The 14,492-nt window shown below is 58.3% G+C and overlaps 1 protein-coding gene across 1 annotated transcript; it reads right to left on the bottom strand.

Annotated features, from left to right (window-relative positions):
* Positions 1-1,462: 1,462 nt before the first annotated feature.
* On the bottom strand, positions 1,463-9,214 carry TMIE (transmembrane inner ear). The gene is made up of 4 exons (XM_032868518.1): positions 9,027-9,214; positions 5,523-5,640; positions 1,991-2,140; positions 1,463-1,690 (listed from the first exon to the last, which is right to left on the bottom strand). The coding sequence occupies exons 1-4, from the start codon at positions 9,105-9,107 to the stop codon at positions 1,587-1,589; spliced, it is 453 nt and encodes a 150-aa protein (XP_032724409.1). The 5' UTR covers positions 9,108-9,214; the 3' UTR covers positions 1,463-1,586.
* Between the last annotated feature and the right edge of the window lie 5,278 nt (positions 9,215-14,492).

The following is a 14,492-nucleotide window of genomic DNA, read 5'->3' as shown; positions in this document are numbered from 1 at the left end:
GTAGGCTAGACCGTGAGGACAGAGTCAGGGTTCTGACTCCAGGCCCACAGCGGGGCCTCTGGGGTTTCTCTGTCCCTTCGTGGCTCCGTGACCCGTGTCTTCCCGGGTTCCTCTCCTTGCATCACAATCATCCAGCTCCAGGTCAGGATCCACATTGGACCCCTCTTGTGTCCCCAGAATGGGGCTCAGGCCACAAAGTGGAAGGGAGAGGAGGAGAGAGGAGGCAGCTTCCTCTCGGTCTTGATGCCCAGCTGGCCGCCGGAGCCTCTCCCTCCAGCTCGTCCCAGTTCAGGCTGGGGGCATAGTTAGGGGAGAGAGCTCCTGCTTGGCCAGTGCCGCCCGCCAGCCTGTCACAGTGCGTCACCCTCTGCGTATATGCTCCAGGGACAGGGCACCCTGAGGGATCATCTCAGGCCACTCAGGTACAAGAAGGCATTCAGCTTTATTTACACATCCGTCGCAGGCCACCAAGGCTGCTCGCCCCAGCTCAGGAACCATGGCGTCTCCTCAGTTTCCAGGCCCAGACGTGTGCACCTCCGCGGAGGTTAGCCACCATTGGGAAATCCCTCTGTATGTTCCCTCCCCGAGAAGTCAGCCTTGGGGTGAGGGCTGTGGGCCTCCCCGACTCTGGTCAGCAGTGACTCCCTGAGGCACCACTGTTGAGGTGGTAGAAGAGGGAGCTGGATGCTGTTCTGCACAACGGGTGGAAGGCCGCCTGCTGCCTTGGCGCCCTGACTGTCCCCTGCGGTGACCCCAGCAGGGGGGGACTCTGACGACCCCCACAATGCTCCCCTAGGCTTCTCCGGGACTCCCTGGATTCTCCCAGATGGGGCCCTGCTACCAGCTTTCTTCTGTGCTCCCTTTAGCCCGCAGGCCTCAGCCTTCTGCACCCCGACCCACCCCTGAAACCCCCCGAGCCCCGAGTCCCTAGGCCTCACACTCGGCCTCCCAGCAGCCTCAGGTCCAGTGCAGCTGCCTGGCATGTGGGGCTGGAGTTCCCCTGCCTCCAGATGGGCGTTCTAGTCACCTCCCCGGCCAGGACCCCGGCTGGGCCTGGGCAAGCTCCCTGGCTACCAGGGCTGCTGTCTGGAGAAGGCTGAGAGCCTTGGCTCAGCTTCCCCCAGTGACCCTCTTCTCCCCCGCGGCCAGCCTGGCTGTGGCGTCACACTCCAGCCCCTCCAGTTCTGCCGTCTCCTTCTAAGAGGCAAGCCACGTCCCATCAGCCCCGTAGAGCCACTGCTGTTCCTGGAAGTAGGGACAGAGGCATGTCTGGGTGGGCGCAAGGCCACCCCACTCCGGATCTGCAGGGGGACAGAGGCCCAAGACCACCTTTGCTGAGCGGCCACATGGGTGGGGTGAAAGGATCGGAGTCCAGGCTGGGAGCCAGGATGCCAGGTGCAGTCCGGGCCCTGCCCCCCAATGGGCTGTCAGGATGGGGCCTCAGCAGGCCCCTCGGAGCCAAGAAGAGGGTGTTCTGCAGTCTCTCTAGTCCATGGATGTGCTGGGAGTCCAAGATGCCCGGACCCTGGCCAGAACTTGAGCCCCAGGGCTAGCCAGCCTGGGCTGCCACCTCCAGGAAGCCCTCCTCATTTCTCCCCTTTCTTCTTCTTGGCTTCATTCTTCTCATCCTCCTCTACCTTGATGGCCACGGTGTCCACACTGTCCTTCTTCTTCTTCTTCTTCTTATCCTCTGTGGGGTAGAAGAGGGGCAGGGGCAGGGGTGAGGCAGGGGGGGTCATAGGACCCACACCAGAGCCCCCCACAGCCAGCCCTTCACTTCTTCCTTCCAAACCTCTCCCACCTGCAGAAGAGCTCCTTGTGTTACCTGCCTCCCTCAGGCCCATTTGTGCACTCTGGTCTCCAGGGACCAGAACCTCATGCTGGGGGAGGGGAGGAGCAGGGCCACTCTCGGTGGCAGGACTGAGAAAGGGGCTGGTTCAGGCAGGACAGGTGGTGGGGGGGCGGGGTTGGGGGACCCCTGCCTGCTCACCCCCGGGGATCTCCGTGAGCTCGTTGAGGGGGGGCACCGTCTCGAGTTTGTCCGTGTACATCTTGGCGGCCTTCCGCTGCAAGTAGCGGGCTTCAATCTCCTTCCGGGTCCGGGGCACGCGGCAGTTGAAGATGCAGCACAGAGTGATGACTGTAGCAGGGGTGGGGGGGGGGGGGGGGACAGAGCAGGCTTGGCCAAGGCTGGAGCTCAGACATCCCAGGAACGGTCCCCACATTTCAGACCTGCCCTAACCTGCCTACGTGCATCTCACCCAGCAATCGCTGGCAGAAAGCTCTGCGTTTGCACGAGATCCCTGTAGGCTCTGGGATTCTTCCTGGGATCTCTTCTCCTGAGCGGGACCGACTTCAGAGAATCACGCAGGGGCCCGCTCTCCGAAGGACCTGGCGCTGGGCTTAATGGGCTGCTGTCGCTGTTCTTAACAATTTCTGAACAAGGGGGTCTCGTACTTTTTGCACTGGCCTCTAAGTCCTGTTGCTGATCTCGCTTTCTGACTAGATCGGGACCCCTGGAGGACAGGGCAGAGGCCTGCACAGTGACTCAAACAACAGTCACCCAGATGCTGGCCTGTGTTCCCACCCAGGCCTCTCAACTCCTGGTGCTTCCTCTCCAGGCTCCTGAGAGGATCTCAGACACTGAAGGATGGGGCCATGTCTTCCTCAACCTCCTTGAGGACAAGCCTGGGCTTCTCCTGGCCATGAGGGTCCCCCAGAGGGCACAGACCCTGCCCTGGGGTGTTTACGCAGATAGTTATTCCAGGAGCAGTTTTCCGGCTGAAGGCAGCTGTGCCCACGCAAGCTGGGCCAAGGAATGGAGCTGGCCTGTCTAGTGATGGGCAGGGCTGGGCACGGCTGCCAGGACCTGGCTGGACTGAGTTTGTTTTTCTAAGGCCCCACAGTCTGACCACCCTGGCCCCGGCCTCAGGGGAGGGGACCGGGCTGCCGCTTATTATAAATCGGATGACAGGACATAACTTCCTGGCAGACTCCTGGGGGCAGGATGGCCAAGCAGAACAAGCCAGGCCTATTTTAAGGAAGATGGATTAGACTGATGTAGCCGGGGCTGGAGCACCCTTTGGGGTCAACTTACGCAACCCCTTCAGCCAAATCTTGTGGCCCCACTAAGTCTCCCCCAGATTCACAGAATGAGAAAAAAAAAAAGAATGAATGAATGAATGCATGAGATGCTCTCAAATCCTTTGTTCCTGAAGACAACCAGATTCCCGAATGGATGGACAGGGGAGCTGACAATAATCGGGAACTCTGGGGGACTGCACGAGACCCCAGCAGTAGGTCTGACTGCACAGGGCTGTCCAGAGGCATGTGCTTCTCCTGGCACCTTGGATAAGCCTTTCTTATCCCTTCAAAGCTGGGTTCTAGTCTTCTCCAGGCCCCAGTGTGTATGCCCACAGCCCTGATCCTGCTGGCTTACGCCACCCCTTCCAGCCGCCCGCTGGGCACGTCCTCTCATGTGCTTGCTCAGGCTCTCACCAGAGGCTGGTCCCAGGCCCTGAAAAGCCTGGGCTCCAAAGGGAGCTCAGCTATTGGCACCTGGCTCAGGGCTCAGACGCCGCCCCTCGTTCCAGGCCTGCCCCACCCAGCCTGGCCTGGTCATTTCTCATCAAAGAAGGAAAAAAACAATGTGCCTTGGATGGAGTTCCAGGGCCCCGACAGGGGCTTGCAATGTGAGTCCCCAGGCTGGAGAGACCTCCCGAGGCACCCCCATCCAAACCCAGCCCCTGTGCACAAGGTTCTGGAGTGACACGCCACCAACAGCGGTGCCACTAGGCCCAAGTTGACTGAAGTCAGGAAAGATGCTTCATCCCCAGGAGATGGGGCTAGGCCATCTCTGCTCCCTAGAGCCTGGCACAGAAGGTGACAACGAGTAGAGACCAGCTGCTCAGAGGCCTTTGGGACTCTCCCTTACCCTTTTCTAGGAAATAGGGTGGGGTGTAGGAGCTGGTCTACATGCTTCACGTCCAAGCTCCTCTTTGGGTCTGACATTGCAACCTCCTTGTGTGGCCCTAGGCACCTCCTCTGTCTGGGGCCGAGCAGGGCCCGGAGAGGATAGCCTGTGTCTAGAGGCCCTTTGGTGTCCTCACTCCTACTCCCTGGAGTACCCCAGAATGGCTCCCTTGACCTGCACCCTACACTGCTCCAGCAGGCAGATGCCTCCTGGAATCCTGCCTCTTGGTGCTGGGGTGCAGGTGTGGGGTGGCGGACAGGGCCATGGTTTCCCCTCTGGATGCCTGGGCTGGGGCCGCAGCCACAGCTGGCTGTCCACAGGGCCTCCACGGAGAGGACTCAGTAGTTCTTGCCTTGGCCAGGAATGAAATGTAGCCTCTTGCTCGGCTCCCACTCCCACCCCAGCGGTGAAGAAATGGTGATGGTGGGGTGTGGATTATTTTCCCACAAGGAGGGCCTTCCTGGTGCCAGGAGAAGCACATGCAAATCAGATGTCTTTGTCTCCCTTGGAGTCCTTACATCTGGGTGGGCCCTCTGCCGGGACGCTGCCCTCCAGGGGACATCCTGGGACAGCTCCAGCTAGAACTTAAATGACATTTTCGCTGCCCAGACCCAGGGTGCAGTCAGCAAAAATCCTATAGCGGAGATCTGAGACTTGGTGTCGGGGGCATTTCCTCCCACCTCTGCTTACACCGTCCTCTCTGCCTGGAATGCTTTTCCACTTGCCCACCCGGCAAAACTATGCATTCTCTCACTGATGTGCAGCTAAGAGACCCTTCTCCATGAAGCTTGTGTAGGGGGAGTGGGTTTTCTTTCTCTTCCTTGCCTGCGTCTCCTCCGATCCATGGTGTATGGAAAGTGTTGTCAGACTCTATGTTGTACCCTGGCGGCCTCCCCCTTCCATTGGCCTTTCTCTGCCCCTCTTTCCCCAGCGGCAGACCCCCTACTCTGGAAGGGCCGAAGAGAGCATGCCAAACCCATTTCTGTTGTGAGTTCGCATCCAACAACTCCCAGTCCCGGGAGAGGAAGGGGTCTCCTGCTTTTAATTGAGGGGGGTGTGAGTCATTCCAGGGGAGTGGGAGTTGACAAGGCACGGTTTCCAGCCCGGGAGCCACATCTGCCGGGCGTCTGGGGAGCCTCTAGGCTGAGCTGCGGCCAAGGATGGCCTTGCTGGGGCCTCTGGGTGTGGGCCCTTTAAGCGGGCCAAACTGCAGGAAAAGCACCGGGAGGCCAGCGATAGGGAAAAATGACACGTCCTCATCCTGGTTCAGTGGAGTCCCCTGTAATTACCGTAATTGCCGTGTGGCTGTGTCCCAGCCGGGCAGAATACTTCAGGTCACCACCAGCCTGTCAGCCCTCCACAGGGACTCTGTGTAGAACAGGAGATGCCAGAAACCACAGTGGGCCTCCTGCGGGCGACTGGCCTGCTTGCACTGCCCGGAATTGCTGCTCTGAGCCCCTGGGGGGTGGTGCTGGTAGGGATGGGGGTGGGGACAGGGGGTGCTGGGCTTCTGCAGCGGCGTGGGAGGGGGCGGGGAGCAGCTACTCACTGATGGACAACACGAAGAGCGAGAAGATGCCCACGACGTGCCAGAGGCGCATGTCCCAGAACACCACCGTCTCCTTGGTCAGCGGGGGCGGCTTGGGCTTGGGCGGGGCTGTGCTGGGCTGCAGGTCGGGAGAGAGGGAAGTGAAGCCAGGCAGAGACCAGGGGCTGGGGCTGGGGCTGGGCCTGGGCGGAGAGAGGCCCAGGTTTCAGTAAGGACTCCGCCCGAGTATTCCAGAATCATCTAGAATCAGGTGTCTTAGACAGTCACAGCCAACGCCCTGGACCTTGGGAGGTTCCAGGTTTAGAGCAAGAGAAGAAAGCAGAGCCCCAGAACCATGGAGCCAGTGACCTGGAGTACCAGGGTGCCTGAGGACACCGAGGCCTAAACGGGCAAAGGTGGATGGATGGCTTGTCCCAATCAGGTTCAAGTCCCCTTCAGGCAGACTGCTAGTCTCCCCTCCTGCTCCAGTCCGGGGCCCCACAGGCAAATGGGGTCTCAGGACCAAGGCCAGAGACAAGGCAAGGCCAGTACTGTCCTGGGGGACTTTGCTTCCAAGCATCCTCAGTGTGGGGTGGGGTGTGGAGCTGGACCCAGGTCCCGTGGCTCTGCTTCCTGGCCAGGACCCCCACTGGGTGACCTCAATATTTGCCCCTCCTGCCAGAGTCCTCTTCTGACTATGGGCTAGGCCGGAGCCCTCCCAGGACAGGACGAGATAAATAGTCTGCAAGGCGGCAGCGACACCTAGAGGCCAAGCATTGTAAGCATGGCTGGAACATCCCACCTCCCAGTGGGATGCCTCCTTGCTCTGGGAGTCTAGGGGACACTGCCCTGCCCTGGGGGACTGAGGGAACAAGACCCTGCCCAGTGGGTCTGGGCAGGACCTGTCCCTAACCTGAGGGACTGAGAGGGCTATGACCCTATCTCTATCACCGAATTAGGCTGAGGGATGTGGGCCATGGAGGGGGGGGGAGATTGGGGGCGGGTGGGATTGGTTAAGGCTCAGAGGGAGAGAGGACGCTGGGGCATCTGTGGACTTCGCTGTCTCCTGACTAACTGAATCAGGACCTGCAGTCTCCTCTGGCTCTCTAGGAAGGAAAGGCAGCTCGAAGCTCAACCATCCATCTGGTCTTTCCCCTGGTCCATGAGCATGCGCTGTGCACCTACCACAAGCCAGCAGCTTCCTCATCTCAACAACACCGCCCTTTAGCACGTTCCAGGTAACCTGTGAGCTTGGGATTGGTATGTGATTCCCCAGCACTTTTCCCTGGGTCAGGGTAAACTTGTTACCTCTAAGCCTCAATTTCTCCATCTGTAACTTGAGCCAGGTGGTTCCTGGGCTCTCTGAGAAGCTCTCTCTACCCAATCAGAGTGGTAATGATGAGAAGATACCCTTCCTCAGCATCATCCCAGGGGCCTGGATCCATTTGTAGGGTGAGACACATGTATGTGGGGTCAGGAACCTCTGTGGGTTCAGGGCACATGTGTGTAGGTACAAGGCATGCATACTGTGGGGGTATGCATCTGTGGTCAGTCATAGGTCTGTAGAATCAGGGCCACGGTCTGGGCAGTGGCTGGCTTCCCGATTCTAAGGCTCAGTGTGTTTGGTGCGGATGGGCTGTATGGCTGGAAGGTTCTGAGGTCCAGAGACGAGATCTCAGATTCTGAGCCCGGGTAGCTGAGAGCCCACTTCTGACACCTCCTCATTCTAGCCTTGTTCCAGGCAGAATTGAGCTTCTAATCTCACCTTGATAGGGATCTTGGGTAGAGGGTAATAGGCAAGAGTCGGCCATCTCTGTGGTGGGCACTGCGGAAGGTCTAAACCTAAATCTTGGGAGCCCCAGGCTCCAGCAGCTGGAGAATGATGCCTGGAGGGGCTGTCATGGGTGGTGTTGCGGACTCCGGCCCTACCCATCTTTCTGGTGCTTGCCTGGATCCCCTGGGCTCAGCCAGGCCCTTGTTCAGGCTGTAGGCAAATGGCAGGCAGATGGACTGCAGATGCAATTTCCCTTGATGAGCAGGGAGAAGATGAGCTCCCGGGGGCTGAGGGGAAGAGTCCTTGGCTCAGAACTGACATGACTGCCACCCTCCACCTTCTCCCGCACCCAGGCCAGCTCAGTTTCTGCACCCAAGGCCTTGGGGCCGCCAAGAAGGGGTCCAGGTACACTCTGTGTGACTCAGGCCAGCCTGGCTCCCCTTACAGGGACACTGGAGCTGACACCTGACTCCAGCCCAGTCTTTTGATCACACCCCCTGGTCAGGAGCATGGACAGGCTTAGTATTGGTGAACGCAGCTCTGTCTTCTTCTCCCTCGGACCCTCAGGTTCAAGGCTGTGTCCTCTTAGGTCCTCAGGATAAGACTCTGTTCTTCCTCTCCCATCCTGTCCCCTGGCACCTGCTCCCAAGGGCTTTCCTGGACGCCTCACTGTTTCTTGTCCTTCTTTCTCTCTGCTCTCTCCTCTCTGCCCCTTGCACAGGCTCCGAATCCTGCTCCTTCCTAGCCCTGCCTCTTGGGCCTTTCCATCTGGCCTCATGTTTCAGAATTCTGGTTCTGGTCTGCCTCTTTGGCTCCCCTTCACGGCTCAGCAGGAACTGGGGACAGAGGGGACAGGGAGGCTGCAATGGTCCCCACTCTTCCCCTCCCAGCCCTTCCTGGCCCCAGCCATGCTCCTGGCCATCCACCCCACCCATCCTCCTCACCTTACCAGGCTATCTCAGCAGTGCCCCCAGCTCTCCCAACTACATGCCCTCTTCCGGTTTATCCTCCTCCTTCCACACCAAAACTCATCCACGACTCTTCCCTGCTCAGAGACCTTTGCTGGCTCTCCATGATCACCATGACCAAGTAAGACCCCCTGAGTCCTGGGTCCCGCCCTGCCTGTACCTCCCCTCTGGGGCCAAGTGCTCCACATGGGAGCTGAACTCAACACAGAACTCCTCTGTAAACGGTCTCGGTCTCGTCTCCCTGACCCCACCCTCCAGCTTGGAAAGCCCTCACCTTCTCAAGGCTATGTCACCCCCATCAGCAGAAGCTTTTTCCTCCAGCAGACCCTAAGATCAGGGACTAAGATCAGGGACTAGATCTAAGCAGACCCTAAGCTCAGGGACTAAAATCAGTGACTAGATCTCCCCTATCAGACTAGAGGTCACTGACACCAAGGACTCTGTCTCCCCCAGCCCTCCCTGGCCCTCATTAGACCAAAGGCAAGAGGGTAAGGGCTGACTGAGCATAGCTGTATCCCCGGACTGGGAATCCATATGATCAGAGTAAGTCTCCCCCACCAGACTGAAATCTGGGGCTGTACCCTCCCATCAGGGACCCTAAGTTTGGGGGCTGAGTCTCCTGCACAGCCTGGAAGCTCAGGGGACAGAGCAGTGTCACCCCATGATCCAGGTCTGCGAGGACAGTTGGAAGGGAAAAAGCCAGCTCCCAGGCAGAAGGGCTTTCCCTAAGCCTCTGCTGGCGGGCCACAGCCTCCCTGGCCCTTCCGCGTCGCCACGCCTCACCTCCACCAGCTGCCCGGCGACCCTCGCAAGGCAGAGCCCCAGCGCCCAGAGGGGCCCCGCGCCCCGTCGCCGCCTCGCCATCTTCGCGCCCGCAGCTCCGCGCCCGCGGCCGCAGGTGGGGGGAGCCGGTCGCGCGGGGCCGGGCGCGGTTGGCCTGGTGACCGCCCCACCAGCCGGCGCTCGCGGCGGCGATCTGGTCGCAGGCTGCGAGTGGGCATCATTTATTCATCGTTGGTGTCTGGTTCCCGTGCTGCCCGCCCAGGGCCCGCCCCCCATCCCTTGGGGGATACGAGTCTGGATCCCCCTCCTCTAACCTCACCCAGCCGGCCCGAGGGGTGGGAGTGGGTGGGAGGAGGAGGATGGGCTGGGGGCGGGTCCTTGAACTACAGGTCCCACCCCCACCCCACCCCACCCCACCCCCGCCCCAGTCGGGCCTCAGTTTCTCCATCTGGGGCAAGGGGAGGGGCTAACATCTGCTGATCTAGGAGGCCCTTCCCAGTCTGACGTTCTGAATTTGAAAAACCCTACTGGACCCAGGCTGGTGATGGTAGTTTGTGCGGGCGGGGGGGGGGGGGGGGTGTGGGGGGGGGGGGTAGGGGGGGGGGAGGGGGGGGGGGTTGGCAGGCAGGTTGCCATAGGGACGGGCGCTCAGGGATGTCCTGGGCTTTCTGGGCTGGCTTCCTGCCCAGAAACGGGTCTGGTCACTCTGGACACCAGAGCTAGAGAGGGGGATGGGGAACCTGGGGATGGTATGGTCAGCACTCTAGTTGTGGGTACTGTGGAAGGTTCCTGAAGAGCCAGCATCTGCTGCCCCACGAGACAGGGAAGTCTCCACCTGGAAGGGCTGGAGGGCCATTTCCTAACTCTAGCTGACCCTGAGCCTCTGCCACAGTCTGAGCCCCCATTGTCACTCCAGTCTGAGGCATGATCCTGACCTCACACTCAACCTGGCCCACATGTTCTCTGGTCGTCAACCCACGATGAGCCTTGACAACCCAGGGATGGAGGGAGGGTGGGTCTGAGGAGCTGTAGAGACCACAAGGGCTCTGAAGGAGGAGGAGGGAGATCTGGGGTGGGGAGACTTCTCTGGTCCATCCTTCCTCTTCTCCCCTTTCCTACTTCCCTCCCTCCCTCCCTCCCTCCCTCCTCCCTCCTTCCCTTCTTCCCTTCCTTTCTTCCTCCCATCCTCCTCTCTCCTTTTTTCCATTGTTATTTATCTTGTGCCTTCAGAGTGCTGGAGAACCAGCCAGCTGTTGGACCCTACATTCTTCATCACCATAGACAGGGGAGAAGGCTGAGGGGCTTCGAGCATTGGGTCCGCCCTCAGAACTAGGAACCTAGGGACAGAGCATAGAGATGCAGCAGATGGGCGAGGACCAAGGCGAGTGACAGCAGAGAGCAGAGGGCCAGCTATGGACACCCACAGGGGACAGGTCTGGGAGATCACCAGGCAGGCAGAAACAGAAGAGCCACTGGCAAAGGACAGCTGGCTCAAGGGATCCTTGCCAGTGGGGTGGCCAAGGCTGAGGGCTGGGTGGACTCGGCCACCCCATCCTCCCCATGCTCGCCCAAGCCAGGCAAATTCTACTAAGGCTCAAGTCACTTGCTAAAGTTCCCACTTCCTCGTGCCATCTGTCATAGGCCAGGCTAGGGAAAGCCACACTGACCAGCCAGGGAGGTCAGCCTTGGGACGTAGGGTCAGAAAGGCCTTGGCTGGAGTGGGCTGAGGTTAGTGGGCCTGACAGTGGCATTGGGGAAGCCATTACTCCTCTCTGCTTTGAATTCCTCATCTGTGGAATGGAAAGGATAAGACTGTATCAAGGGGCTGTTGGGAACATGATATTGAACTAAGGATTATGGGAGTGCTGAGCATAGGATGGCTCAGCCCAGGAGAGGTATTTCCCGCAAAGTTCAGTCTTTCTATCCAAGAAGTAGGGCAAGCTCAGTGAAGAAATCTGAAAGGGAATACAATCATGTGTGTCCCTACTGTCCCCTGAGATAGCCATTGTTCCACATGGGTTCCATTTCTTTGCAGGCTTTTTTTTTTTTTTTTTACACCCAGAGCTTTTACCCAGCCTGACAATCCTAGACCCACATGTCCCCCAAAGGCACTGTCAAATACTGTTGCATAGGCTTTGAAGTCAAACTGACTTTAAAAAAACAGGGAGTCCTGAAACAGGACAGTTTTAAGCTTTTATAACCTGAGAAGTATGAAGCTGCAAATTTACAAGAAACACAGTTCAGAAGTTTATTCAAATTTCCTCTTTTTGCCCTGTAGAGATGGCAAAAGTTGATTGAAAACACTGAAGTTATTATCCAAAGTTCACAAAACTAAAGTAGCATAAGGAAAATTTAAGGAAACTTTTAAATTATGTTTCTTATAGGTTTGTAGCTTTATACTTTATAACATTTAAAGTTAGTAAAGCTTAAAACTAAGACTCCAGGGGCATGGTCATCTTGATGGCTGTGAGACCTCAGTGGGCAACTAACCTCTCTGAGCTTCAATCCCTCATCTGTAAAATGGGTTACAGCAGTATCATGACCCCTGCAGGTCGGAAGCCTTTGGGCCATGCTAGTCGTTCTGTTGTGGTTATTGTGGGGAAAGGCAGTGTGATATCACACGGTAGTAAAACCCAGCAGCATTGGGGGTCCTGGGTGGCTCAGTCGTTAAGTGTCTGCCTTCGGCTCAGGTCATGATCTCAGGGTCCTGGGATTGAGCCCCACATTGGGCTCCCTGCTCAGTGGGGAGTCTGCTTCTCCCTCTCTCTCCTCCCCTGCTTGTGTTTCCTCTCTCACTGTTTCTGTTAAATAAACAAAATCTTTAAAGAAAAACAAAAAACCCAGCACCTCATTCAATGCCTGTCAAATATTTGCATTTTCCCCAGTTCTCCAAAATGTGAAACACCACGGTGAAAAAAACACCCGCAAAGCTAAAAAGGCTTTTTTATCTTGGAAGGCTCTTCTTCCTCTCCTCCGTGTACTTATGAGGAATTGAAGGCCAGAGAGGGGTTGTGCCCTCCGTCAGGTCATGCAGGAACGGAGGACTCAGACTCAGTATCTGTGGCCCCTGACCCAGGCTCTGCCCCTGCCCAGTACTATTTCTAGTCCCTCCCAGGATCCCCCTGCACCCTACCGCCAACAGGGCCCATCAAGTCTGGGTTGGCAGAAATCTAGACCCTCAGGCTCCCCAGCCAGGCTCCCCTGGAAGACAAGTGTCCCCACTCCATGCATGGTGACATGAAGCCTGGCCCACAGAATCCTGTTTGTCCTTTGTGTGCTTTTTTTAGCTCCTGTGGATTTCCGGTGGGGACCCAGTCCCGTCTCCTGGGCCTCTGGGTTGGAGGCCATGGGCAGAGTCAATTGATGGTGGCCAGGGGGAACTGTGACAGCTCCTTCTTGGGGCCAGAAATGCCAGGGCTTGAGGCTCAGTTCTGGTGAAGCAGAGGCTTGGGACTGGGTATCTTCCTGGCCACAGAGCCAGGCTGGGATCTGAGATATCTTGGACTTAGCCTGGGCTGGGGGTGGTGGGGGTGAGGTCAGGTGGGGGTGGGGAACGGGGCCAGCCAGGCCTGTGACACAGTGGCTGGGGCCTGCTGGGTGCTGGCCATCTCTGACCTTGTTGGCCTCAGGTCTGGCCCAGAATAACTCTGGGGCTGGGCTTGGACCTGGTGAGACCTTGTGTCCCAGGGCACGCATGTACACAGAAGTGCAGGCACACTCTGCACTCACCTTTCTGCGGGTCTGACTGTGAGTCTTCGTGTGTATTGCATGATGCAGTGTGTAAGTCTGTGTCCATGGGGATGGGCACGTGGTCCACATGGACCCACACACAGGACTGCCTCCTGAAATGTGCTACATGGGAGTCCTGCCATTGAGTTCAGTAGTAGATGGGTCCGTGTGGTGCGCTTAAGTGTGCACACCACACATCCCTATGACTGTGGAATCATACATGTGTGCAGGGGGACATGGGAGTGGTGTGCACGGGTGTGTGCCGCTCTGTGGTGGGACTGGGCATGGGCCCTTGGCCATGTTGCAGGGGACCAAGGGCAGGCAGACCCGGGGAGGTCGTCCTTCCTATACTACTGGGGGCATTACAGATGACTTGGCCCCATCCGAGAGAGACAGAGAGGCTTGGCAGGTTTTGTCCCATTTGGCAGACAATAATACCACGCTTTGCAATGCTGCTGAGGTCACCCAGCCTGGGGGTGGGCAGTGGTGAAAAGAAGACCAGCCCCAGCCTTCCAATTCCCCTAGATGTGGCTGAACAGGAAGTCTGGGCTGCGGGGAGGAAGCGGAGGGGGCCTGTCCCTTCCTGCTCCAGCCCAGCTCCCCTCTCAGCTACAGGTACAGATGAGGACACTGAGACCCAAAGTGGGGAAGTGCTGGCCCAGAAATGCCAAACACAAAATCAGCTTCCTCCTGCTCGGGACTCTGTCCTGCCTGCCTTGCTTGTCACGCATGGTGAGAACATGTACTCTTGGACAGCCTTTCGCTTGCTGCATGTGGCTGTGGCCACTCTCCAGCCCTTGACCCTTCCTCCCAAGCCCCAGAAACCTGACCACCCCCATGTGCCAGGGGACCTGCAGACCCACCGGGACCTGCTCTTTTGGGAAGGAACCCCTTGAACCATCATGAGCCCCCTTCACTGGGGGATCTCTCTTCAGCTTGATAGGATGAGGCATGACCCCCCACCCCTCAGACTTGAGTAGGAGGTTGGCGGGCTACGCTTTCTGCTCTTCCACTGCCCGCAACCGGTCCTGTTGGCCTCAGTGTTGTCAGCCATGAAAGGGGCAATGACTCCTGTCATCCCCTGGAAGCTGAGTCCCACGGGAATTGATGGGGGTTGGGGGGACTGGCATGGCCCCTGGAGGGGGACCAGACAGCAGACAGGGGGCTCCTTTGTTACAGGCTGAACCTGTCCCCCCACTCTTGGGATTAGGCTTCCACCACCCTTTCCAAGGTCACAGGCTCTGGAGCACACAAGCGCTGGCTTCTCGCTCTACTGGACCATGTAGAGACCCAGCAGTTTGGGCAGGGGGATTTCCCTAAGGTCACACAGAAAGGAGTGGAGGCTGGCCGTACACACCTGGCCCACGGGGCCGCAGGGCAGCCTCGGTTTCCCCCACTCTCGGCTTCAAATTTCTTGTGATTCTTGTGATTCGGTATCGGCGGAGGGGGTCAGGGGCTGCACCCAGGCCCCAGAGCGTCAGAACAGGGGCAAGTGCACCGAGAAGGCTCTGGCAGGACCAGGAAAGCCACGCTGCTTCCCTGACACTGCTTGCTACGCCGGGAGACCTTTCCCCAGGAAAACAGGCTGGCCTGGGCCTGAGTAAGTGAGTGAGTGGGTGTATGTGTGTGTTTCAGGGGGCGGAGGAGTCAGTACCCCTTCTCTCACTCCCATCGGGTCCCAGGAAACTTCGGACCCCGGAGAACTCCAGGTAAAGGCCGTAAGAGTAGACCTCTGGC

This window comes from Lontra canadensis, unplaced genomic scaffold, assembly GCF_010015895.1.
Source record: "Lontra canadensis isolate GAN:19392208 unplaced genomic scaffold, GSC_riverotter_1.0 scaffold35, whole genome shotgun sequence".
Lineage (NCBI taxonomy): Eukaryota > Metazoa > Chordata > Mammalia > Carnivora > Mustelidae > Lontra > Lontra canadensis.
This window is presented reverse-complemented; position numbering and strand designations above follow the sequence as displayed.